The sequence below is a fragment of the Brachypodium distachyon genome, chromosome 5, assembly GCF_000005505.3.
Source record: "Brachypodium distachyon strain Bd21 chromosome 5, Brachypodium_distachyon_v3.0, whole genome shotgun sequence".
Classification (NCBI taxonomy): domain Eukaryota; kingdom Viridiplantae; phylum Streptophyta; class Magnoliopsida; order Poales; family Poaceae; genus Brachypodium; species Brachypodium distachyon.
Genome location: NC_016135.3, coordinates 14,499,294 through 14,525,658, shown reverse-complemented (window position 1 = coordinate 14,525,658; position 26,365 = coordinate 14,499,294). Strand labels below are relative to the sequence as shown.

General features: G+C 43.7%; 2 protein-coding genes and 1 long non-coding RNA gene across 3 annotated transcripts; 1 reads left to right on the top strand and 2 right to left on the bottom strand.

Moving 5' to 3' along the window:
* Positions 1 to 1,399: 1,399 nt before the first annotated feature.
* Positions 1,400 to 7,700, bottom strand: LOC100821771. Its single transcript, XM_003579770.2, has 6 exons — positions 7,325 to 7,700; positions 3,490 to 3,551; positions 2,365 to 2,526; positions 2,233 to 2,286; positions 1,944 to 2,090; positions 1,400 to 1,777 (listed from the first exon to the last, which is right to left on the bottom strand). The coding sequence occupies exons 1-6, from the start codon at positions 7,698 to 7,700 to the stop codon at positions 1,400 to 1,402; spliced, it is 1,179 nt and encodes a 392-aa protein (XP_003579818.2).
* A 7,035-nt stretch (positions 7,701 to 14,735) lies between these two features.
* LOC100820860 (CLPTM1-like membrane protein cnrB) lies at positions 14,736 to 21,424 on the top strand. Its single transcript, XM_003579767.4, has 12 exons — positions 14,736 to 15,039; positions 16,516 to 16,662; positions 16,741 to 16,855; positions 16,936 to 17,027; positions 17,112 to 17,209; positions 18,027 to 18,064; positions 18,890 to 19,125; positions 19,321 to 19,414; positions 19,510 to 19,700; positions 20,284 to 20,503; positions 20,600 to 20,767; positions 20,882 to 21,424. Exons 1-12 carry the CDS (start codon positions 14,836 to 14,838, stop codon positions 21,070 to 21,072), a joined length of 1,794 nt encoding a protein of 597 aa, XP_003579815.1. The 5' UTR covers positions 14,736 to 14,835; the 3' UTR covers positions 21,073 to 21,424.
* Positions 21,425 to 22,410: 986 nt separating this feature from the next.
* LOC112269347 lies at positions 22,411 to 23,626 on the bottom strand. Its single transcript, XR_002961120.1, has 3 exons — positions 23,400 to 23,626; positions 23,198 to 23,283; positions 22,411 to 23,102 (listed from the first exon to the last, which is right to left on the bottom strand). It is a non-coding gene; the product is annotated as an uncharacterized LOC112269347 (long non-coding RNA).
* Positions 23,627 to 26,365: the final 2,739 nt, after the last annotated feature.

Genomic DNA, 26,365 nt, shown 5'->3' with positions numbered 1-26,365 from the left:
AAAGATTTATGTGACCATTGCACCATTTTTGAGCCAAATGGCTAAGTTCCGCTTCAAATACTACAATTGTCATTTCAATGCCTTTATTACTATCTAATTATGCTATTCCAACTGTATTTCATAGGTTTCTATTGGTGCAATGGGTGGTGGATGTTGAAGGTGCCCGAGTCACTTTCTTTTCATGTATGAACACTTGTAATATGTTGCTACCATGTGATGAACACTTGTAATACTTTTGTTGTGAGATATGTGATGTTTTCGGACTTTCATGAGATGTTTATATGCTTGTGATGTGAATGCTATATGTGTATGCGTGTATGATTTTGTGTGGTTGTATTGTTGTGATGTGGCTGAATATATATCTATATGTGTGTGTGCGCGCGCGCATGCGCGCGCGTGTGCTGTCAAAATATTTTTAATTGCTGCGATAAACAAAAAAACAAAAAAAAAGATCATTTGCCGACGGCCACAGTCCTGGCCGCTGGCAAAGGCTAAGTTAGGCTGGCCCCAGATCCTGCCACGTGTCAATCCTTTGCCGGCGGCTTTTTCCCAGGCCGCCGGCAAATGCCGACATGTGGGCCACCGCGCGCCACGGGGCGTGCCACGTGCCAGCTCTTTGTCGGTGGCTTTTTCCCAGGCTGCTGGCAAAGGCTGACATGTGGGCCACCGCGCGCCACGCGTGGCCGGCTCAGGGCATGCCACGTGCCAGCCCTTTGCCGGCAGCATTTTACCTGGCCGCCGGCAAAGGCTGACATGTGGGCCACCGCGCGCCACGCGTGGCCGGCTCAGGGCGTGCCACGTGCCAGCCCTTTGCCGGCAGCATTTTACCTGGCCGCCGGCAAAGGCCGACATGTGGGCCCAGAGCGGGTTTCGCCGTTACGCCAGCAACGGCCGTGATCCCCTTTTCTTTGCCGGAGGCCGTGATTTTTGCTGCCGGCAAAGGCTTCGCCGACGGTCCCGTGCGAAAGCCGGTGGCAAAGAGTCCTTTGTCGATGGAGCTCCGTGCTGACGGTCTTTGCCGGCGGCCCCGACGGAAAGCCTCCGGCAAAGCGGGTTTCTCCCGTAGTGCATGTGGCTCTATAGGCTCATGTTTATCGGTGCATTCCTCCCATTTATTGGCCTCGGAGGCTTGAAGATCTCGATTTTGATTACACGAATTTAGAGTACGGATGGTGGACCTCATCTCAATGTACGTTGATCTGATGTACTCTCTCGGTTCCATAAAGATTGGCATGACTTTGAACTAACTCTAGTGCAAAACCGTGTCAATCTTTATGAAACGGAGGGAGTATATATATTGCATGTTTGGGAGGGAGGGGCCAAAGAAGCACTTGTATTTAGCTGCAACAAACAAAGTTTATGATTTATTGAATCACAATCAAAAGAAACTTGTGTTTTGTCAACCAACACAATCACTTGGTCCACCATAGTAAAACATGTAGCCCTTCTTAAAATCAAGAAGGAAATCACTTGGCCTGTAGCAGTCCGGCTTGTCAGCTAGAGGAAGCATTACAGTTGTAATTGGGTTCCAAGCATGACCTTTGGAGTCATAAGCCTTAACTTGCTTGAAGTAGGCAGATTTCTTAGGATCTTCATTATCAGGAAACTGCCCGCTGCCCATTGGAGGACCACGAGCATTCTTTCGATAATTTACGAATCCAGTCAATGCTTGTATTTGCGCCGCTTCACCGGGGCAAAGCTCGCTAGGAAAATGTCCCAAGAATGATGGGGCATGCAAATCATGTCGGTACAATATCCAAGCTCCAGTCTTCGGGTCCTACATACAATAAACGAGGGGTGATGGTCATAACAGGAATCTTCATGCAACAAAATTGTAAAGAAACTAGATAGTGATGTTTTTTGGTGGGGAAAGAAACTTGATAGTTAGCAAGAGATCTTCAAATGGATACGTAAACTAGTCTCTAACGGGACAGAGGGAGTACCTTGTTTATGCTAAGCCTGGCATAGTGGTCGAGTTCGCCATATGTTGACTGAGGAGCAATGGCTTGGCCAGGCACCAGTGCAGCTCCTCTGGCTGGAACAAATCCTTTGCACTGCATGTTGTAGCAGCCCGCTGTTTTTGTGTCCTTCTACTCAATGATTAAATTAAGATGTATTATTGTGGATGAACAAAGACCAATTTTTAGTATGACAATTCCTCCAAATAGTAAAAAAAATACTCGAAAAGACAACACATTATGTATTTCTTAAGGTAGCATGGTTTATACTTACTGTCCAGTATGTAAAGAAGCGAACATCTCTATTATGGTACAACGAGGGGGCAATTTGCAAGCCAAACAAGAATTTGAAATAGTTTTTTGGAAAGCATTATTTGAATTTATCAGAACGGTGATATGTTTGTACATGAAATCCAGCTTCAATTAAGCGGTAGTGTCCTCCTTCTGCACAATACATTTGTATGGCTGCTCCAGATTCTTGAGAGTATTCTTGATTTGGTGAACCCCATATACTCATGTCAGCTCGAAGACCATAAAATTTTCCCGGTTCTGTGTGCCACATTGCATACTAATGACAAAAAGTTATAACCAAATTAGTCGATAGTCGGAGAATTTGTAAGTAATGCTCAAACATAATTAACACATGTGGGTGCTGTTGGTGGCGATACAACGTTCTCCTTCCCAATGCATACAACAACGTGTTTTCTTTTTGTGCTCCTTTGGAGTCTCTCAAGATTTTCTAACAGCCTTGCCTAGGTCACGCGGTATCTAACCTGCTCAACGAGGTGCAGGGTGATTCTGGTGTACGGGGACCTTTTGTGTCAGAACTTGCTATGGTTCACATGGTCATATACGTGCTTTGTCTGTCTTGTGTCTTGGGTGGTTAATTATCTCCAATTTAATTGGTAAAGTTATTCTTTTTAAAATATATAGCTCAACTCTTGCCTCGTTCAAGATGTCTTAGAAAGTTGTAGGAGACGACCGCCAAAAAATGAATCGTATGGGACTGAATGAACCATGTACCTTTGACAGATGACTAAAATTTAGCACGTCGAATTGTAAGTTTGATGGGTCAATCTTGCATGTTGATTTTTGTTGTTATTTCTCAGGGATTTAAGTATATATGTATTGTTACCTGGCTTTATTTTTTACTTCTAATTTATGTTTATCACATGCCATGTTGTACACATGGCGTACGACGTGTATCTAACGCTTGTATGGAATTAATGAACAAGATCCAAATCTAGCTCATGAAAATGGAGAGAGAGAGAGTACATGAGAAATAATGTTGCCTCTTTCATTCTGACCGAAAGGCTTGGGTATTGAAACAGTAGTGTTCTGCAAAAAAAAAGTGTTTGGCCTAGTTAGCATAATTGTTCTACCAAGTTCCTGAAAGATAAGTATTTCTTGTGGTGTTTGAAATTTTAAATAGAAACATATTAAAGAATATTGAAGTGGTCAAGCGGGTACGAAAATGTTTGTTGAATAGAGCAAACAAAGTGAGCGAGAGTTCCATGCCGTATATTGTTACCTTCTCATTCATCTTTGGATTACCACATGTATCTATTGATTCAACAAAAGTAAGGTAGCAAGCTGCAAAGGAAATGCACAATAAGATTGATACGACAACATAACCACAACCCATTTGTAAGAGAGAGAGAGAGACAGAGAGTTCCTTCAATGAAGCTCGAAATGATGTGAGTCCTTCCTCATATATGACGTTTAGAAAACAATACATAAAGTAGAACCATAAATTGCATAATGCCAACATTTAACTGCATCCAATGAATGGTCATTTGATGGTTATCTTCTCTAAAGCAGGGATATACATAAATTGTTCCATCAATATTCATTAATATCTACCTGGTTTACATTCTCCATCATTTAATTTAATCTCATTTATTTTGAATTCCTCCGATATTAGGGAATGTCTATTTGACATCTTGTGGTTTCTATAATTTGAAACGGTCAAAGTATGATTATTACTCTCTCCGTTCACAAATAAGTGTACATCTAGTTTTTTTCTAAGTCAAACTTTTTTAGATTTGACAAACTTCGTTGCAAAGAGTAGCAACACATATGACCCGATACCCGTTAGTTTTTGCAACACATACCGACCACTTTGGGTCTTTTGCACGCAACATTTCCCTGCATTTTTGCAAGAGGCTGTTTCCAAGAATCGAACCCGTGGGCAATAGCTCTGCCGCTGCGCCAAGGCTCCTCTTCAATATCTTTGACTTAGGACACATCTAAAAGTACACTTAGTTGTGGACGGAGAGAGTATGTTGACTGTGTATAAAAAAACTCTAAAAGGAGAAACGTCGCACAATTACCTTGTCAAAAACAAAGCCTACGAAACTAACGGGTATCGGGTCGACCCCGGGTCCCCCTTTTGTAGGTCAGCCGGCCGATCTGCCCCATGTCTTTTTTGGGCCATGGAATGGCAAAATAAAAGAAGCGAAAAAAGCCCCAGACGAGGTTAACCTTCTTCTAATCTTGTGGTACAAGTCACTGATCGAGGGGAGTAAAAGAAATACTCCTATGGAATGACAAAATAAAGAACCGTGCTCTTGTAACGGTGCGATGGTTTGGTGGGGCCTGTTCGGTTCATCCGGCTGGACCGAACCAGCCGCAGCGGGAGGAAGGCGGAGCGGAGAAATACTCCGCCTGAAATTTGTAAAAACAAAATTGACATTTAGGGGTAAAAAATGAAATTCACTCAAAATATAAAGCATATAAAAATAGAAATGTACCAGAAAAATCATACTCCCTCCGATCCATATAGCCCTGGATTTAGTATGAAGTTGGTATCGTTCTGATTCAGTATATATGATTGCTGTTAGACAAAAAATGCAAATGCACGATTAATCCTGGGATCCACATGATAGAAACAAGGAACAGATAGAACGGTTTCAACTGTTCCTTTTCCTTACAAGTGTAGAAAATTCAGGTTCAGGCTTAGTATCAGCTACATACTCGAATAATCCTGGGGTTAATCATACACGATTAATCCTGGGATCCACATGATCAGTGAGTAATATCATACACACCTAGCGTCGCCTGTCCTTGACTTGTAGCCGGTAGTGCTGCAGTGCATACACTCTCATATTTATGCCCCGTGTGTCATGTATCCACTCAGAACTGAACTATTCTGGAAACTACTCAGTAGATACTAGTAGAAGACTGCAGAACGGCAGAACCTGAACTCAAAAGCAATTAAGCAAACAATACTAATACTACTCTCAAATAAGTCACTCGGATCGTATATATCTAGTCGCGTTTTAGTGTATAGATACATGCAAATCTACATAAATATGAGTCATTTATTTCCGGTTGGAGGGAATAGAAAACAAAAATACAGAGCTTGGTTGATTTGAGCAGCCTGTTGTCTGTATGCAGGTGTGAGAAAGACTTTATGGCTGTTGATTACTATTGTGTTAGAGAAAAGATAGAAATATGTATGGCAAGAAAGTTGTCAAAAGAAATGAAACAACTATGCAGTTTTATCTTTACTAAGTTGTACTCCCTCCGTCCTATATTAAGTGTCTCAAATTTGTCCAAGTATGGATGTATCTATGCTTAAAAAGCGTCTAGATACATGTAATATTTTGACACTTAATATGGGACGGAGGGAGTAGTACGTACTGTACTGCACAGTACCACTTAACAATGGAATACCCAGTTTGCTAACCGGATTCAGGTTCAGACTAAGTGTCAGCTACATGCTCAACTGATCTTGGGGCTAACCATATATAATCTTTTTCATGTTGAAATTTAAAGAGATTCATATTATCAGCGAGTATTGTCATACACAACCTTACCGTCTGTACTTGACTTGTAGTTGTCAGTGCATAACTCTCAAAAAATTATGCTCTCTGTTCCAAGCATCTACTCGACTGAAATAGTGCTAAAAACAAGTTACTAGAAGACTGCAAACACAACGCTGATTAAAAAACAAAATACCAAAATATATTCATATCTCCAAGCACAGCCTAGAAAGTTAATGATGAATGCATAAAGCCGTTGTAGTGCTTCTGAAAAAAGAACCGCATCACATACTTCATACTTTCTGAAAAATGCCATTGGACGATTTTTTAAAAACAAAACACAAACTTCATGATCCTTGATTCCATTTCTAACTAACCTCCTCTTCCCAATGTGTTTCCAGGTACAAGGACAAAGTTTTGAGGTTTGTAAAGCAGCTTGTGCTGATTACAAAAAAAACACAACATCTAATTTCATCCCTTTTGTTCTCGTAAAAAAAATCATCCCCTTTGGTTTATCAAAACTGTTACAGCAGAACTTGCTAATCTGTTACTTCCTCCGTTCCTAAATACTTGTCGCTGTTTAGTGCAAACTGGAGGGAGTATAAAAAGTAACAACATTTAAATCACTGAAGCCAAGGGATGTAGCATCAGTGAAAGAAAGGAGGCACGTCTTTCTTCCTTCTTTCAGCCAAATGGTTGAACCGTCAATTAGCACTCCGTCCACCGAGTGCCGACTGCCTTATGTGATTTGAAGATTTTTCTGTTCTCACTGCGATGTTCATTTGAAGATGTGATTACGTGGCCCAAAGCATTGGAAGCAAGCGATACCGTGGCATGCCCGAAATCCATCGAGCCCAATTTCATTTCGTCCTTAGAAAATACCAAAATCGTGGGCAGGCTATGACGCAACGAAGCAATGCTTCCGGATGGAGACAAACCAGATGGTCTAAAACAGAATACACTACAATTTCCACGTCATCGAGTAGGTTCAGGGCCCCATGGTCTGAGAGCCTCGCAAAATATCTGTTTGCCCAGCCTCAGATTCGCCTTTTAAGTGGTCCCGTGAGAGGAAAGAAACTGCTAAGAGCACCCCGCGTGCTTAGCCAGCCCTGCTTGGTCCACAGTCCACACTTGCATATAGTTGCTGCACAAGTGAAATCGTAGGTAACATGAAAATTTAAACAGCAATTTGTTTTAAACATCAAAAAGAACTTTAGCAGACACTCGGTGATACAAATAAATTTGGATATGAAATTCTATTCTCGTGCTACACGCACATAAATAGTTATGAGAAAATTGAAGTGGCAGTCCATGAACTTAGCAAGTGGGAACACTTCAGTCCACAAACTTGAAAACTCTTCATTGTTACCCCTAAAATTGGTTTGCGGGTTCATTCTAGGTCCAAAACACGTTTCCGAGCATAATCTCGATGACGTAACCGTTTTTTGACAGCAAATATACCTCTTTATTGATTCGATATGAGAGTTACATCCTCAGTAAGGAGAGGTATGATGCAAGCAGGAGGGGATTCATACCAAGAAGTACATGGTTGAAATTTAGCTATATGCGCGAACTCATGGGCAACTTTGTTTGAATCACGCTGGCAGTGGCTGATGTCAAATTGAACCAGATCATCCAAGAGACTGAAGCAGTCTTCGTAGATTGCAGCAGCAGCACCGAAAGGTTGGTATCCAGCCGAGAGAGCTTCGACTACAGATGTGGAGTCTGAGTTGATAACGATCCTCGAGCAGCCCGAAAGGGCAGCAAACTCCAAACCAACACGCACGGCATGAGCTTCAGCTGCTTCAACGTCCGCAACAAAGTCGAGCTTCCAGTTGATGGTTGCTGCAAAATTAGCATGGTGATCGCGGATGACAGCTCCAACAGTACCGCTGAGAGCGTCAGCATCAAAAGAGGCATCGACATTGAGCTTTACCCAGTCCAACGGTGGTTTACTCCAAACCCGAGGCTTCATCTTAGCTTTCCCAGGAGCCGCAGCAGTAAAATTAGAGGCAAGTGCACGAATTGCTAGAGCAGTTCAAACTGGGGTAGGATAGGCTCACCATGCACTGATTTCCCACGTTCCCACCATATATACCAACAGGCGGTAGCAGCAAGCTTTGAATCCTGTCGGTGGAGCACCAGCTCTGAAGGAAGCACCGAGAAGAAAGTCAAGAGCTGCTGACCCAGCCCGGTCGGAATCCCGTGCCTCCGCAATGAACTTCTCACAATCAAGAGATTTCCAAACATCAAGAGCACGAGGAAGCAGAATAGCATATGATGAATGTCCTCCGCATCCACAGAACACACGGGACATTGAGCGCTGATTTTCATGTGCCGGTTTGCCAGGACTTCACGACAAGGAAGAGCACCATGAAGTGTCTTCCATAAGAAATTTTTTACCTTCGCAGGCTCTCGGAGTTTCCAGAGATCTTTCCATGCGGGGTGGGAGGTTGAGGAGTCCATATCGTATGTGCGTCTCAGCTTCTATCCATGCTGTGCGAACCATTCTGCGTGGTAAGCTGATTTCACAGAACCCGACTTTGTAAGGTTCCAAGCCACAAAATCATCAGGAATGCGTGATGACAGTGGGATGGAGAGGATCTGATTAGCATCAACAGGGCAGAAAGTTTGATGGATAAGAGGTGTATCCCAATCGCCGGATACAGGATCAATGAGCTCATGGACATAATCCAGTAAATGATGTACCCGACGAGTAATCACCCGTCTTGATGAAGTATTGGGAATCCAAGGGTCATCCCAAATCCTAACTTTCTCTCCCGCGCCAATCCTCCAGATGAGACCCAGCTTCAGGGTTTTCAAACCTGACATGATGCTCTGCCAAGTGAAAGAAGCACCTTTCTTCAAAGTGGTATTCAGTAGATCACCGTTAGGGAAGTACTTTGCACGGAGGACAGAAGCATATAAAGAATTGGGATCCGTGATTAGTCTCCAAGCTTCTTTAGCAAGCATTGCTTGATTATAGCAGTGTATATCACGAAATCCCATGCCTCCTTGAGCTTTAGGGATGCACATCTTCCACCATGCAAACCAATGCATTCTCCGGTGTCCTTCTTCATCTCCCACCGGTAGCGAGACATGGCGTCCGTAATCCCTTTACAAATTTGTCTTGGGATGTTAAAGACCGACATGGCATAAGATGGGATACCTTGCGCCACAGATTTTAAGAGCATTTCTTTACCTCCTGTTGATAACGGTCTTTCCTTCCAACCAGTGGTATGTTTCTTGACTCTATCCACCAAGAACTGGAAGCGATCAGATTGGTCCGCACCAACCAAAGGAGGAAGACCGAGGTATTTGTCTGTAAGAGCTTCCGTCAAAATATCCAACGTTTCACAGACATATTGTCTCTTTTCCACTGCTGTGTTTGGACTAAAGAATATACTTGATTTGGCCACATTGACTAGCTGACCTGATGCTGCACAATAGTCATCCAATATGCGTTTAAGGCACTACACATTCTATTCATCCTCCCTCATAAGAATTAAGGAGTCATCAGCAAAGAGAACATTGCTGACAGCCGGAGCATCTCTGCACACTTTCACACCCTGAAGCTCACCTCTCGATTCTGCGTGCTTCAGTTCAGCAGAAAGACCTTCAGAACAAAGCAGAAAGAGATATGGGACAATCGATCTCCTTGATGAAGGCCCCTTGATGCTTTAAAACTATTTGTTTCACAAGAGTTAAATCGGACTCTGTAATTAACAGATGTAACACAAGCCATGACCAGTTTGATCCACTCCAGATGGAAACCAAGTCGGTGTAATATACCCTCCAGGAAGCCCCATTCCACAGGGGCGTAGGCTTTTTGCATGTCCAGCTTGATGGCACAGGTGCCGATCTGCCCGTGTTTCCTTCCTTTGATAGCATGAAAACATTCATAGGCAACTAGGAAGTTGTTAGTGATTAGACGTCCCGGGACGAAAGCACTTTGTGACGGGCTGATGATCTCTGGAAGAAGTCCCTTCAGACGAGCCGAATCATCTTTGATACCACTTTGTACACCACATTGCACAACGCGATCGGTCTGAATTGGGTAATACTCTCGGGCGTTGCAGTCTTAGGGATAAGAACGATTGCAGTTTTATTCCATCCGTTAGGGATCCGGCCAGAGTTGACTGCAGCTAGCACCTCTTGGGTCAGATCATCGTCGAGCATAGACCAAAACCGTTTATAAAACATGGCATGAAGGCCATCCGGACTCGACGCTTTGAGATCACCAATATCAAAGAGTGTTTTTTTCACTTCTTCGGCAGTATATGGGGCCGTAAGTGAAACATTCATTGCATCAGAGACTCTTCTTTGCACCTTCTCTAGAACCCCCTCCATTGGTACTGAAACACCACACTCAAAAAGAGATGAGAAGTAGTTAGAAATTAAAGTACCCAATTGATCCTTACCTTCTTTCCAAACACCGCTGTCATCAAGCAAACATTTGATACGATTTCTTCTCTTACGAGCCGTAGCTGAATTGTGGAAGAAAGAAGTGTTTCTATCCCCTCGCAAAAGCCAGTTGGCGCGCCCTCATTGGCACCAAGTGATTTCTTCTTGCTCCAATAAATTTTCAATAAGGAGCTGAATCTCCTTCTGTCGCCAACGATTCTCCTCGGAATTAATTCCGCGTCTCAGCCCTTCCAGTTCTTTCTTCAGATTTTTAATTCGTTTCTTCGGTCCTTTTAACATTGATCGGTCCCAACGATGAAGTTCCTCATGAACCACAGCTGTGTGCTTTGCCAGAGTTGGTGCTTCTCCTGACGCAATAGCACTCGCCCACGCTGTGTGAACGATTTCTTCTACATTTTCCTTCGACAACCAACGTGCTTCAAATTTCCGGCCTCCAGACCTAGACCTGATGGTCGGGCCGTCAAAGAAATCAGTATTTACCACCACCGGGCGATGATCAGATCTGAAGTGCCCCTCATTAATGACAGAGAACCCCGGGAACAAATTGATCCACTCCGCATTTGCAACAGCCCGGTCAAGTCGTTCACGGACATCCCCTCTGAACCAAGTGAACCTATCACCAGAAAACCCAAGATCATCCAGTTCACAATCAACTAAACAATCTCCAAAATCATTCATCATCCTGACCGGTCTAGGATTGCCTCCTTCCTTTTCATGACTATAAAGGATCTCATTAAAATCTCCCATGACCAGCCATGGCATAGTAGCACGAGCCCGGAGATCTCGAAGGCAATCCCAAGAAAGGTGGCGATCATCCCATCCTAGTTCGCCGTAAAAACCCCGTGAATCTCCAATCATTACCCCCATCACACGTAAACATGACATAAATGTAATTGGGAGTCATGTACTGCAACATAACTTTATTCAAATTGTTCCAAAAAAGCACAAGACCTCTAGCTCTACCATTACTGCTAACAACCAACTGAGAATCAAAACCTAGCTTATGACGAATTTTATCTGCCTTAGCTTCATCCAGATGTGTTTCCGCGAGGAAGACAACATATGCCCTAACTTGCTCATGGAGATCCATGAGCGAACGAACTGCCGCGGGTTTGTTAAGTCCGCGGCAGTTCCAGCTTAGGATTTTCATTGCTCCCGGCAATACTCCTCAAGGGAGCCCACCGATATCTCAGTCTTGTCCGCAACAATATCCTCTCCTGTCTTCATCCTCTTCTTGTTCTCTCCCGTTTGGGGAGTGCCCTGATTACTAGGCAAAGGCTCGATTGCTGCCCTCCCATCCTTGCCATCATCTGTGGGCATTAGGTCCAGGTCACCCACAGAGTTGCCATCTCCCATCTCAAGCCTCTTCCGTGCAGAACGATCTGAAGCAGCCGCAGGGTCAAGATCCATCTGTTCATCATCCGCAGCATCAAAGGAATTCGGGACCTGATCAGTGTCTCGTCCACCCATCCATCTGCCCCCACGGCCCCTCCGGGTATTAGGCCGAGGGCGCCAGACAGGACCAGCGCAGAGCCAATCCTCAAAGACAAGATGTTTAGGAGCATGAACTCCAGTACCGCACTCCAGGTGGCCATGACCAAGAAGACACAAACCGCACAGAAGCGAGGGAGCTTTTCATAGTGGTTTTTGTATACTTGCCTCGTCTTTCCTTTGATCACAGAGGAAAGCATCTTTAGGGGTTGATCCACAGGGATTTTTACTCTGACCCGCACAAAGTTGCCACGAGGGATAGCGGAGTCATCTAGTTTCATCACCTCGCCGACTCTGCTTGCTAGGGTACGAATCAGCTTCTCCGCGGTAGTTGGGGGGAAGATCATGGATCCGGAGCCAAATTGGGAGGCGATCCAGAGGCACATTAGATGGTTTTGCAATCCCATCATACTCGGCGATTACCACCGCCATCCGACGAAAGTGCCAAGGGCCATCATCCATAACGTGCTGCTAATCGCCCAGGCAGAAAAGTTGCAGCAAGAACAGATTCTCTCCCATATCACGGATGTCAACCTTCCTGGCCAAGGTCCATGTAGAGCGCATGTCCCTCTCGAACGCAGTCTCGCTATAGATCTTTGGTGAGTTCACTCGTGCTAGGGCAAGCCATTGGAGGCCAGCTGTCATGTCATCTTCCCTGTCGTCGATGATCACATCATCGAAATCCTCCTCTCTGATCTGAAGTTTCTCCAGTAGATCTTGGACATCATCATGGTTCGATGAACTACACGTGCCACCGCCGCTCGAAAAGTTCGTCGCCATCGGAACTCGATCGCCCGGATCTGGTGGATGAAGACGACTAGGGTTTGGTGACTGTGGGTATGTGGACGGGGGGAGCGGAGTGCTACCCGCTGTTATATGAGGGGAAGCAGGAGGGATCCGAGACGAATCGGAGATTGGAACGGAGTCGTCATCGGCACCGCCGAGAAGAAAACCCTAATCGTCTTAGGGGAGTTGACGTCGACAGCAGTCGGAACGCAGGAGTACTTCATAAGCTGGTTCAACTTGAGACATCTTTTGTTCCGATGACGTAACCGTTGACTTGGCGTTCGGGAAACATTCCAATTTTTTTAGCTTGTCCGCAACTTGAATTTTTTTAATTCCCCAAGTACCTTCTACTCTCTCTCTCTCTCTCTCTCTCTCTCCCCCCTTCTCTCTCCCCCACATGTCAAACACTAGCCAAGTTCATTTTTTTTCTTTGAAAAACCATTTGCAAAGGTTGCTCTTTCCATCAAATTTCAAATGCTTACACAAATTTACCAAATACATTCAGCCTACTGAAGCTAGTTACCTCCTCACCAATATAATGCACAAGATCATCATCGTAAAATTCGCTCTAGCAAAGCTGGGAATAAAATAGTTGTCAGTGCAAAACAAAAACGAGCAACAAGAGGTGGGAACAATCAGTACGTAGAAATCTTACTTGGTTGTTGGACGAGCTGCAACCCCCGCCTTGGAGAGCATGCAGCCAAGACATGGTCAACAATGTTCCATCTTCAGTGCAACCACTATGGTACATAAGACAACGGAGAGAAGGGAATTGACTGCGGAGGAGAGCGACAAAGCTGATCGCGAGGGAATTGGGAGGGTATGTGTGTGAGAGAGCGAGCGAGAGTTAGCATTAGGGATTTGGGGGTTTAGAATGGGGAATTGGACATGGATCGACTGGGGATTTTACATAGTATAATGGAGGATCACAGGAAAGAAGAAAAACTTCTCCAAGGGGTATTTGCAAAAGAAAAAAAAAGCTAAAAAGTCCCAACAGATCCCCGAAAGCCACGTCATCGAGATTATATATGCTCGAAAATGTCTTCTAGACCCATAGTGATCCTGCTGACAAAGTTTAGGGATAACAACTAAATGTTTTCAAGTTGGTGGACTGAAGTGTTCCCACTTCCTAAGTTAGTGGACCTCCCTTGTGATTTCCTCAATAGTTATTGCTTACGTTTGGAATAATTCTCATTATGAATAACCTAGTTTTGATGGTATTTTTCTAATCATTTTTCTGTTTTCCATAATAAATTTATTTTATTGATAGAAGAAACTTCAGATAAAGTGTGCTTGAACAGCTCCAGCTCCACGGATTTAATGGAGCTGGTCATTCATAACTCCATTTTTTTTTCGTGGAGCTAGAGTTGAGTGTCATTGGAAGAAGGATAATACTTACTAGTCTTCTCTTGTTGCATTCCCGAATTAATCACAACTCAACCTCCACGAAAAAATGAAGCTATGAATGATCAGCTTCACTAGAATCCATGGAGTTGGAACTGTGCCAAACACACCCTTAGCCATACAATAACAAGCATGATGTCAGGGTGTCATTCCTAGTTTTCCTAATCTATGAACCTTTGTTGATATGATCAACATATGTGTTTTGTTTTCTAAACTTGATATGCAAAGTTTATGTAAAAGAAACCTTTTTTTCTTTGAATTGGACATCTTGTGATCTAATGTATTTTTTGTTGTTACTCTAAACAATATACAACCAACATTTTATTGTCCAGATCTACATCGACCTTAATCCAATAATACATTCTTTATGATAAATTGAAACCATCAAAATCGTATTAAAAAACGTCCTTGTGATTGTGATATACTTCCTCCGATTCTAAATTCTTGACTCAAGTTGTCCAAATATGTATGTATCTATTCTTAAAAAACGTCTAGATACATGTGATATTTCGACAACAATTTAGGATCGGAGTGAGAGTATTAATTATCAGCGAAATGTTGTGCAAAATATGACCTAGATTCTGCAACGGCGGATGCAAAGTACAGTTGTCTCCCTGACTCTGGTGTTTTCTAATACCGACAGCGGGTGCATCTAACAGTTTGCCTTTTCTTAAGACGGCAACTAGCCTCGTCGTTCAAATCCCAGCGTCCTTCCCTTATCACTCCTGCACCCCCTGATGTCTCGAATAATTACGTCTCTTATCGAATCACGAAACGGAACAAACCGGCGCCGCCACGGGCAGTCGAGAAGGGACCAAATACATGTTTAAGTAACAATAGCTGTCCCTATCGGCAAAAGAAACCTATAAATTATCGTGAAACAACCCCCGCTTAAATCCCCAAAGCATCAATCACAGAGAGCTCCTCCAAAAAAAACTCGTGTTCCTTTCGCATCTCGGCTCTTCTACCCCTCCTCCTTACTCCGATCCAACTTGCCGGCGGCCATGTCGCAGCCGGCGGTTGCCGCCGTTGCGGCGCAGCCGCAGGGGCAGGCTCCGGCGGCGCGAGGTGGCCTGGGGCAGAGCCTCGCCGGCATCGTTCGGATGGCGGTCTTCTGGTACTTCGCGTCCAAGTTCTTCGGGCCGAAGCGCGCCCCCACGGAGCCGGGGATGCTCATGTCCAACCTCTTCCAGAAGGGAGAGCCGATGGTGAGAACGTACTCTGGCCCGTGCGAACTTCGATTTTCGCTAGAGGATGTGTGTTAGGTTTCTGTGGCGGCGCTTTTAAGCGGTTAATTGTTGGTTGCCAGTAAAGGCTTTGGGCTTATGCAGTTGTAACAGTTATGTTTGCTCTGATGCAAAAACAAATTTGTAGGGTTTTATTAGTAAATTTCTTACTGCGATCTAGAACCTTTCTTTTTGTTAATAGCTTTGGGAAGCTGTAGCAGAAGAGAGCGCGTTGTTGCTGATTAGTAGTGTTCTATAGGAAGCTGATTTCCTGTTTTATGCAAAGACTTATGTGTACGTTACATGCTGTCGAACAAGTAGGCTACCTTTCTGTAAAAAAATACATCACATGAAGATATTGGTGCTCCACAGCATTGCAATTTGATTGACTGGGAAAATAAGGTCATTCTTTTTGATACTCCACAGTATGTCAGTTGGATCATCTAATTGAGTAGATCTCATCTCAGAAGGCCAAGGATGTTAGGAGTTTCTCTGAACTACTAAGTATGCAACTATGCAAGTAGTAAAGATACACCATGGGTCTTGTCAATTTTGGTGATGTGGTGTAGAGTACGGATGCTTTACAATAGAGTAGATGTAGATAATGTGAAAGATGTTTGCTGTTTGGATTATTCTGCTTTCTAAGGTAGAGATTGATTTCGAACTTTGAAGTGTGAAGCTGATGGTGTGATGGTATGCATGGATGGCATACAATGTAGTATATATCCTTACTGAAGCTGGGAAGGCCGCAGTATACATGGATAATGTTTCTTTCTGGGTAGGTTGTGTAGATTAAATTTGGTGACGTGGAAATTGGTTGTCTGGGCTAGGTGCTGAATAATGCTGATTTTATAATTTATTCACTACATTGTCAGTCATTTATTTTGACAGGGAAGTGAACTTTTGGTGTTCGTGTGTGCACACTGAGCTTATAACTTGGCATATCATGTTGCTGCAATCTTGGATTGCAGAGGTGGCAACCCTTTTTTGGTTAAATTTATAATTTAATTTCAATGGTATAGCAAAGGCTGCTATATAGTACTCCCTCCGTCCCATATTAAGTGACTCACATTTGGCCAAATATGGATGTATCTATACACAAAAAGCGTCTAGATACATGTAATATTTCGTCACTTAATATGGGACGGAGGGAGTGCCTATTTGCTGTAGTTCGTAGTTAAAGTTAATCCCATTTGGTTTGGCCTGATTCTTTTTCTTGCCAAGCTTGTGTATTTGGTATATTAGGAATATACGTAAAAGAAGATGGCAAAAGGACGTTAATTGATCATTCAAATACAAAATTTCATTAAATTCTTTAGTAGTGCCACCCAGATTTTACGTGTCTAGTTAGTATTGGTGTAATAGACAGAATGAGGTGGTACAGTTCATGCATCTAGCACTAGTCTGTGCCATTTGCATGTTCCTAAAAACAAACTGGATGCTGGTTGTTTTGTGTAGGATATGTGGATGTATTTGTCTGAGAACGATAAATTCAACGACTTCAGTAATGAAGATGCGCTCATCTGGCATGAGGCAAACATCCCATATGCAGTCTGGGGGCCCACCAGTACCAGAACACGCTCACTGACATACCATCCTTCGGAGGTAATATATTACTTGCAGTAATTTTACATATTTTGTTGGTTTTATCTAATTATGTCTTGGTGCATGTTTTTCCTATAGGCTCTTAAACACAATGGCTCTCTGTATGCTCATGTTTACTTTGCCCGTTCGGGTTACCCTGTGGACCCTACTGATCCGGAATATGAGCAGAAGTCTGCCTTTGGAAGGACACATCGTAAGCTTATTTTTCATTCACCAACCATCATTTTTATGATCACATGTTAGATGAAATGCTCACTAATTATTCCTGTTTAGCTATTGTGGCTTTCTTGCGGAAATCAAAAGCTGGTACTAAGAAGAGCTTGCTTGGAAATTCGAACGAGTCTGAGGAACAACCAACACCTAAGGTCCTCATTCCTATTGTTTATATAGTACGAACTATTATCTTGTAGTATTGGTTATCTGAAAAGGTCACATTTGATTTGCTGCAGGAGAACAAAGATGCTGAAGACAAAGACGAGGGCCCAGTCGAATTTATTGCTTACTGGAAACCAAATGTGACAATAAACCTTGTGGATGACTTCACACGGTATGAACAAGATCAAACTCAGTTCCACACGTACTATATTGGGAAAAATTGTTCCTTCACACGGTTAATATTTTTTCTTCAGAATATCATGAACAATTAGTTATTAATCAGGCCTGTTTGATTGCCCTCCACACTTTGGTGCTCTTGTGCCACAGTTTTTGTGGCCGACAAATTGGTCGCTACAGTTGTGGCAAAAGTTAGCTAGCAAATGAGGCTATGACATGTGGGGTAAGAGGTTAAGAAAGTGTGGCATGCCACAACTGTGGCTGCAGCCAAACACTCGGCAAACTTGTCTGCCTAACATTTGGTGAAGTGTAGGTACAAACAAAACATGCTCTAATGTCGTCAATGAGATGTATTGCTTCATCAATGTGTATTCTAATTCTAATGTTTAACAGTGGTATAATTTAGGAGGGAGAAGGGGAAGGCAATATAGTTAGTACATTTGAAAGAACCATGTATCGCTCAAACTAGGAGACGACTTCATGCGATCTGCATGCTGAGAACTGTTTTTCAGTGTATGCTAATCAGATACTGGCAGTGCTGAACTATGGGATTGTCTGTGTTTTAGATTCTGCTGCTACTGGCACTGCTAAATTATGTGAACCGTGTTGAAGATTCTTCTTAGTTAATTTTGATATATGAGGATCCTCATCTCAGCTTCATATTTTGCGGCCCAGACACTCTTTTGGTATATGCTATTTGCTTGATCCATGTAATCACTGCGCATCTGTTTGTTTCTAACTTCCTGGCTTTTTATGCTGTTCATCTTTCCAATGAAATTTTGAAATGATATTTGCCCCTTTTTATTTCACAGGTATCCACACAATAACATTCCTCCTAATGTTGCTCCATGTATCCTTCAACTGTAACAAATGTAGCATGGTGTTTTCGTTTTTTCCCCCTACAGTTTTACACTTTACTACGAATGCACATGTGTTGTACACTACTTTGTTGTCACTAATCTTCTCTTCAGTATTTTTTATACACTTAAATATGCTATTGCATGTTGTCTGGGAAGCACAGATACGTGGATACGTATCTGATACGCGATATGGGGATACCGCGATGCGTCAAATTTTGAAAAACATAGGTACGGGGATACGTTTCTATATATATGTTTAATAATAGAAAAATACAAAACGTAAATATTTTTATATGAGAAGCAGCCAAAAGTTGTACTGCATTGCCAGATTCTTGCCCAGTTTCTACGGTACTCTAGCTCCCAATTGAAGCTAGCACTCTTCTTGCCGTGGCTGACCTGGGCAGAGAAGGGAACCAGAGAAGAGAAGTCAAGAAATTAATCAGCCATTCCATCTGAACAGAGAAGAGAGATGGGTAGGATAGACCGATGGCCGCTGGGCTTCTTCTGGTGTTTAGTTTCCCGTATCCCACAAGTATCGGGAGGTATCCCTCGTGTATCGGATATTTTTTCTTTTTTTAAAATCGAAAAATTATCCGATACGGGCAAAATACGTATCGGGGAGTATCCGGGCGTATCCCCGTATCCATGCAGTATCTGATACGGATACGCCGGCTCAGAGCCGTTTCCGTGTTTCGTTGCATGTTGTCAATTTCTGATGAAACCTAAATTGTTGTTCAAAACACCGTCTTCAAAAGAGTAGCATATGTTCTTAGTTGGTGAGGCAGGATTGGTGTTCCTTGACAATAGAGATACAGATTTGAATGTGGATCCAACTACAAGCAGCTACTATCCCACTGTATTCTTCAACGAATTTTGGCTACTGAGGGATAAATTGATAGCACTCAATGAGACTGTGGAGGACCTGACCTTAAACCTTGAAGTTGGTCCTATTAGTATGACCAAGTGGCAATTGTATCTACAGATTGAGCAGTCTTTCCAAGTTCATCGTAGCTATGGAAGTATGCTTGAAGGCGAAGCTGATGAACTCAAGGTACATATGGATATTCTCAATTGCTGTACCCATTCAGATTCTATCGTTTTTTCATATGCCATGCTCTACTTTGTTCTGTTCAGAAGTGAAAGACCTAGTTCGGGAAATGGTGGCTTCTGCCATACGCCTAGTGTCTTAGTCATATTCTCTTGAGATGGGTTTCCATTGACCTTGTGCTTACTTCCTAAATTGCAGAGGGTTTTCCTTGAAGGGAATCCATATCTTCTGGGACTGACCATGATTGTTTCTCTCTTCCATTCTCTGTTTGATTTCTTGGCTTTCAAGAATGGTATGTACACCGCATAGTTCTTTATACCATAAACATAAGTATATAATCCAACAATAAATCGGTATATATAATGATAATGGTGTGACATTGTTCAGATATCCAGTTTTGGAATAAGAACAAGTCCATGGAAGGTCTATCAGCAAAATCCGTGGTTCTGAACTTCATATGTCAGCTGGTTATTTTTCTGTACCTGCTTGACAATGATACTTCATGGATGATCCTTGCTAGCTCTGGAATTGGTGTCTGCATTGAATTTTGGAAGATTGGAAAAGCGATGCATGTTGAGGTAATAAGACATTTAAATATGGCTCTCCTATCCTGTTAATCTGTCATACGCCAATTATTTAATTTGATCCCTTTAGGATCTTAAAATCATTTGAGCAAAGTCAGTTTGCTTTATATGTAGTACACATCAAGTGGTCTTCACTGAAAGTACTTAAGCACTGAATGAAATGCCAGATACATGAACTGAAATAATCAAGTTTATGAATGATCGTATGGAGAAACAAATTTTGGTACAACTAATTTTACTGTGGGTCTCTTTCTCATTATTCAATTGCAATCAGTGCATTGATTAAAAACTCGCATCTTGATTATCTGTAATCATGAACTTGTTTCAGTCAACTCAGAACTAACGCCATCATTGGTCCTTGACTTTTGATGGCATTCAGATATCATTAAAATGGATTTCGCTGTGAAATATACTTTATGAGGAGTTATTCTTTCCTGATATGGACATATATTATATCTATCTGATGAGCTTGATGATACAGAAATTGTTGCATTTTCTGACAATGTTGTTTTTTGCGGAAAAATAATGTTTTCTTCTTCTGAACTATTTACGATGACCCCTGTTTACTTATGTTCAGATTGACAGAAGTGGAAGGATTCCCATGTTGAGGTTCCGGGATCGTGAATCATATGCACAGAATAAGACAAAGGAGTATGATGCAATTGCAATGAAGTACCTTACCTATGTCCTTCTCTTCCTTATGGTCGGTTTCGCTATCTATTCACTCAAATACGACAAACACAAGAGCTGGTACTCATGGATACTGTCTTCCCTCACAAGTTGTGTGTACATGTTTGGTAAGCAACTACTTGAACTCTGTTTCACTAGTTATTTGCGTGATTCACCACGCAAGTTAGCAATGAAACTTATGTATGTGCCTTCACATTTTTCAGGTTTTATCATGATGTGCCCACAACTATTCATCAACTACAAGCTGCAGTCCGTCGCTCATATGCCATGGAGACAAATGACCTACAAGTTCCTGAACACTATAATCGATGACCTTTTTGCATTTGTGATTAAAATGCCATTGTTGCATCGTCTCTCAGTCTTCAGAGATGGTAAGATAAACTACCATTGATGGTAACACTGGCCCCCAGCATAAAATCTATGTGCATATCGTTCATGCCTTACAAATAGGCTGCCAACTGATAATTGCTGATTGCTGTATGCAGATATTATCTTTTTGATATACCTCTACCAGAGGTGGGTATACCCAGTTGACAAAAAGCGTGTCAATGAGTTTGGATTCGGAGGGGAAGACGAGCCACCAACCGCCCAGACATTGGAAGGAACTGATTCAGCTGCTGCTGCAGCCCAACAGATTGAGGCTGAGACAAGCACGGAAGACAAGAAGACGAAGTGATCTTCCATCAGTCTCATTCAATCACATCTTGGCAGCACCGTCGTTTCTGCCAACCGGGCACAAACTTTTGGTGTGCCAAATTGGACGCTGGACTTGCTTGGCATGTTCGTGACCATAAAAAAAAGATGTAACATGTTTTGAGTGGGCACGTTGACACACACATACACACATAGCCTTCTTGCCTATCTATTTTTCAGTTTGTTTCTAACTCTTATGACTGCAATTGCTAGATGGACCTTAAGGATGCTTGTTTCTACATGTTTTTTTGTACTACTAGTTTTGCATTGCCTGGGGAAAAAGATGTATCGCACCAGTGACTAGTTGATATTGTCATGACATGCTTTTCGCCACACAATCCCCTTTGGAACCGTGTTTCATCACCACCAAGGTGCAGAAAATTTGGAACGTATAAAATGTCGCTGGTGAAGTACTGGGGGCGAAGTCCAGGCCTTGGCCTGACATGCTGAGTGACAAGTGACACGACCGGAGTACTGGAATTGCTAGTGTATTGGGGTGGCACTTTGTGGGCGGAGGACTGTGATGAAGTGGATGCGGTGCTAGCTAGCGTGGGAGACGCATTGCGAGGCGGGTGTGTGCGGCCTCCGTGGATAGGGGTCGGGTGGCCGACCTCCGCGGATCTCCCCCCACGCTGTGCCCGCGTCCTGTGTAGATCTTCTCCCCTGATCTGCATGCCACTGAATGCTGCAAAGGGCTAACTCCCTCGTTTCCATTCGGGTCGCGAGGCTTCTTGCCTGGTAGTGGGTCGGCGACCAGATGTCGGTGCGAGCAACAAGGCCGATGATGGGTTGGAATGCAACCAACCGAGCATCGATCGGGCCATGGTGCGTCGTCTGCAATTCAGCCTGGCAAATAGCTCCTAACCAATAATGCAAGGCCGGCAATAGTACAAAACACGATAGCACGACCAGCCAGTTCTTCTGCAGATCCAAATCTTCAAAACTAGTACGTTCCACGATGGTTTGCTCTAGGATGAGAAACCTCTTTGACACAATGTTTCCGGCTCAAATGCACCGGGCGACAAGAGGCTCGTTTCGTTTCGGCAAGTGCGCGTCCCCTCATTCACCGTCTTCCTTATCTATCGTTCCAACGTAGGTCCGGAGTCCGGAGCATGTACGACGATGCCTCTTCGTCGGCAGACCGGCCAGCCGCTTCGGTGCATTGTACATTACGGGTTTTGATCATTAGCTAGCGAGATATCGAGTTATCATGACTCTTAATTTCATGTCATGCCATGTGCACTGCTAAATGGGAGACCGGTTGCATGTCAAACCCGATCAGCGGCAAGCTAATGCTGTCGCCACAAAAAAAGCTCTCGGGATCACTTCGAGAATCCTATGATATGACTGCGTGGATGAGATGTTTCCAGTCAGCTAACAGAAACACACGTCTTCTCTCTGTGAGAGACCTGGCGTTACATTAGCGGACGCTGAATTATGCGATAGATCAAGTGGTCAAGACTGTTCGCGGTGCAGGTTTGGTCACGCATTGGGCAATGGCAAAATGAGGTTAATCTGCGCGTTCCCGGAGGTCATTTTCTGTCAACTTTGCATGCGATTTCTGTAGATGCTTTGTCGGCACCCTTGGCCCTGAACGGGAGGTTGTCCTCTTGCCAAGAGCTAAATCATCTTCGTATTTCGTTTCTGGCCACGCAATGTTGGTTTTGCGCCCACTGGCGGGCCAAGGAATGCGTCAGGGCGCCATAAGTCTCCATATATTCTGCAGCACCAAGACAAATAAAATCAGCATAAGTTTGCGGCCAAAAAGGCCTGGATTCGTTCTGCCGCTGTGCGGTGCAGATCGAACCAGCAATATCATCTTCGTTTCTGAACACACGTAATGCATGGTTTGAATAAGAAATAACAGGAAGTAATCGATTATCCATCCTTTTTTCGAAAGATCAGATTATCCGTCCTTTAATCAGCAGCATTGAGATAATCAATATATACTCAGTAACCAGACAGATTCAGTTTTAATAGGCCGGCTCTAAAATCCAGCCGTGCGTGCTTTCTCTGCAAGATTGAGAGGAATTAATAAAATTGCCCAGATGCATGCCAAATTAAAGAGCAAGGGATATGATGGATCCGAAGCGTGTCAAGGGATTCACCTGTGTAGCTGCACCCCACTGGACAGGCATCAAGTCAAATACCGAGCCCATACTGTTCGCTTGTCAAACGTCAGATTCCCTCGCCGCTACCAACATGGGCAACATCAAATCAAATAGAATGCATTTATACTAAATCATGTCTAAATACATACAAATTTTGATGAACTTGAGATATCTTTTATTGGAAGAAGAGAGTACTCACCTGTCGCCTAGCTTGGAAGATTTTAACAAGAAACAAGAGCAGATTGATGCAACCCCGAGTGGGATCTCAAAGCTCTCAGCAGTGAACCCACCAGTTCCGGGAGTCCAAATTGTCATGCCGAGGTTTGAAACTTTCCTGCGTTTTAGGACGGAAAGGAGGAAGTATTTTTGTCCTTGAGCCGTTCCATCCTTCCATGTAGCGGGGCGGCTCTCTCCTGCTCCTTTTTGTTTCGGAGAATTATTTTTCCTGCTTCTGCTTTATCAATGCTGCAAGTGCTGAAGTGTGTGTGTGCGCGCACAAGAAAAGAAGAAAAGTCTAGTGCAACACATAGCCTAGAAATCATCGAATTGAGTAATGTCTACAAAATGAAAGCGAAAAAAAAAAGGTGGACCGGCCCGATATTCAGTTGATGTTTAGATAGAGGAGAGCAATGGATGTAGCTTGGATGGTAGAGATTGGGGTTTCATCAAATTTAGAGGATCCTGGTCCGTATAAAGTTGTAAGGTTGTACACCTAATCACCTAGACAAGTCTAACTCTAATTTCAAATACAGAAAATCCCCGTTACCAGGTTTTAGTACATTTCAATGTCCATGAAAATGGGGGTGATTGATTGTGCCTAATACTTAGCACTAAGGAAAATAATTTTCTTTCTGTTTAAGGTACTCATTGCGTTGGATTACATCCAATGGGATCATGGATATGCCTCTCTTTTCCCCCCTCCTGTTTTACCTTTATGTTCTCTTTTATGTGGACATGGTAGAACCACCGATGACACCAAACCTTAAAATCTCCAATAAAGTAGTAATTTTTAGGGCGTGCAAGTATATAACACTAAATAAGTCGCTTGGTGGCGAACCAGCAGCACTTGATTGATCGAGAGGTCAAAACTGTTGCTCTCGTTTTGTGCATTCTGAAAGGTAAAGGTGAATGCTGCTTGCTGTGTGCTAAACAGAGCATATCAGGCAAAGACCCCAATGAGAACCTCCTTTTGAAGTGGCATCCTGTCTCATTTTCTTCCAAGAAAACACAGTTTCTCCCTTTGACAAAAAGAAACACCGTCGGCAAGTGCAAAAATGACTCTGCAATGCAAAGTTGAAAGGGTTTTTCACCTTCTTTTGCACAATGTTTCTACCCCTTTCCCGAAGGAGTCAACTTGTTGCACCCCCGAAATGTGGTTGTTTTTGTCACTGCTTTTGCTTGACATCTAGCCAAACGGGAGTGCCCGTGCGTGCGCGCGGTTCCCCAAAGCTTGCGATCCCTAGTGTAGTTTGTTGGTGGTAGCCTTTGCTTTTTTATCACCGCCCTGAAAATCCATTGACACGGTAATTTCACAATAAACTACCGCACTGCGTAGATGCATGATTACCTGCAATTCAACTTTTTTTTTTACTTGAGTAAATGAGATGTCGGAGCAAGATCAGCACCAACGACCAATCAGCGCACACGAAGGCGATTGTGACGTCTCGCACTAGGACTTGGAAGATGCTTATATCGAAGAAACAGCCCGGCCTCTTTTGCCGGGCAAAGACCGAAGACGACACACTGTGTTTAATTTCTTATTGTAAATTTGTAATCATCTGCAGTGGCACACAGTACTGTTCTTGAAGGAGGCCTCGGACCATGATGACCACTGCATATTTTGGTTCTAGACTGGAATCCCGGCGGACGACGCAACCTGCTGGGCCGCTCCAGGTGCACGACACTGTTTGCCGCTCTCATGGCCGTTTGACCTCGGTCGCCCGCGGAAGCCATTATTACCACAACCGAGCGACCTGGAGGAGAAGAATCGCTAAAATAGATAGCGGGTGCGTGCAGTGCAGCCTGCATCTTCATTCTTGCGTGACCTAACCCGTTGTCTTTTGGACCTCTAGTGATCTAGACGATGCAACTTTGCGGAAGAAAGAAACGAGCGTCCATGCACGTACTGGGTGTGTGTGGGTGGAGGCCAGCCGTGCCGTGTCCTGGGAACCCGTAACTGGCTTCCACTTATGGACGAGGCTCCCAGATGGTGGTGCACTGGTGCTGACTTGGGGAGGCCCAGGCCGGTGTGTCGAAAATGACTCCACTTTGTGTGGGGTTTGAATTGATGGACCGGTCGTCGCCCCGCCCCTTTAAATCTGTGTACGTGCTAGCTAGTATTAGTATTTTAGAACATGTCGGAAAGCCGCAATCCATGGACGCGTGTGGGCTCGATAAATATGCTCTGCCGCAATGCAGCTGACACGATTACAACGTGTTAGCTAGTTTCTTGCAATTTGCATGCGTCGTCACACTAGTACTGCTTCCTCCGATCCTCCCTCCGATCCACGTTTATTTTCGAAATATTACATGTATCTAAACGTTTTGTAGGTATATATACATTCATATCTAGACAATTAATATTGACCGGAGAGAGGCAGTATAACTAAGCTTAAAAGAGACACAAGTGACTGAGCGGCGAGTTGTTCTTTTTGGATTTTAGCACATGAATGCTCCGTTTGCACTGCAGTCAATTATGATGATCATGTTTGTATAAATAGATTAAGAACCCGTTCAAGCCCTCTGCTCCACAGAATCCTACACTCCGCTCCTCACTCCTCGAATTCTCGCTCCGCGGCAAACGAAATGAGATCAAACTGTGTTCGGCTGCAAACTCCAGATTCTGCACCTCCTCGGTTCAGTCCTTGGTCTTCTTTCAAAATTTTCTTCTCTGTTTTTTCCAACGAGGGCAGCGCCATGGAGGATGAGACCGAGGTCTAGGGGGCGGGGGCATCTCGATCTAGCCGCAGGAGGTGACCCACTCGACGGCTGCTTCCTCCACCCTGCCCTCTCGGCAGATCAAGGCGGCGGCGGGAGAACAAGGCAACGGCATCCATGGCAGAGCAAATTGTAATTGCACATCACAGCACCAGAGCAGGAGGCTGCAGCGTCCGCTTGAGAGCAGAGCGCAGTCATGGAGGGGCACAGAACAAAAGAATGGTGGCG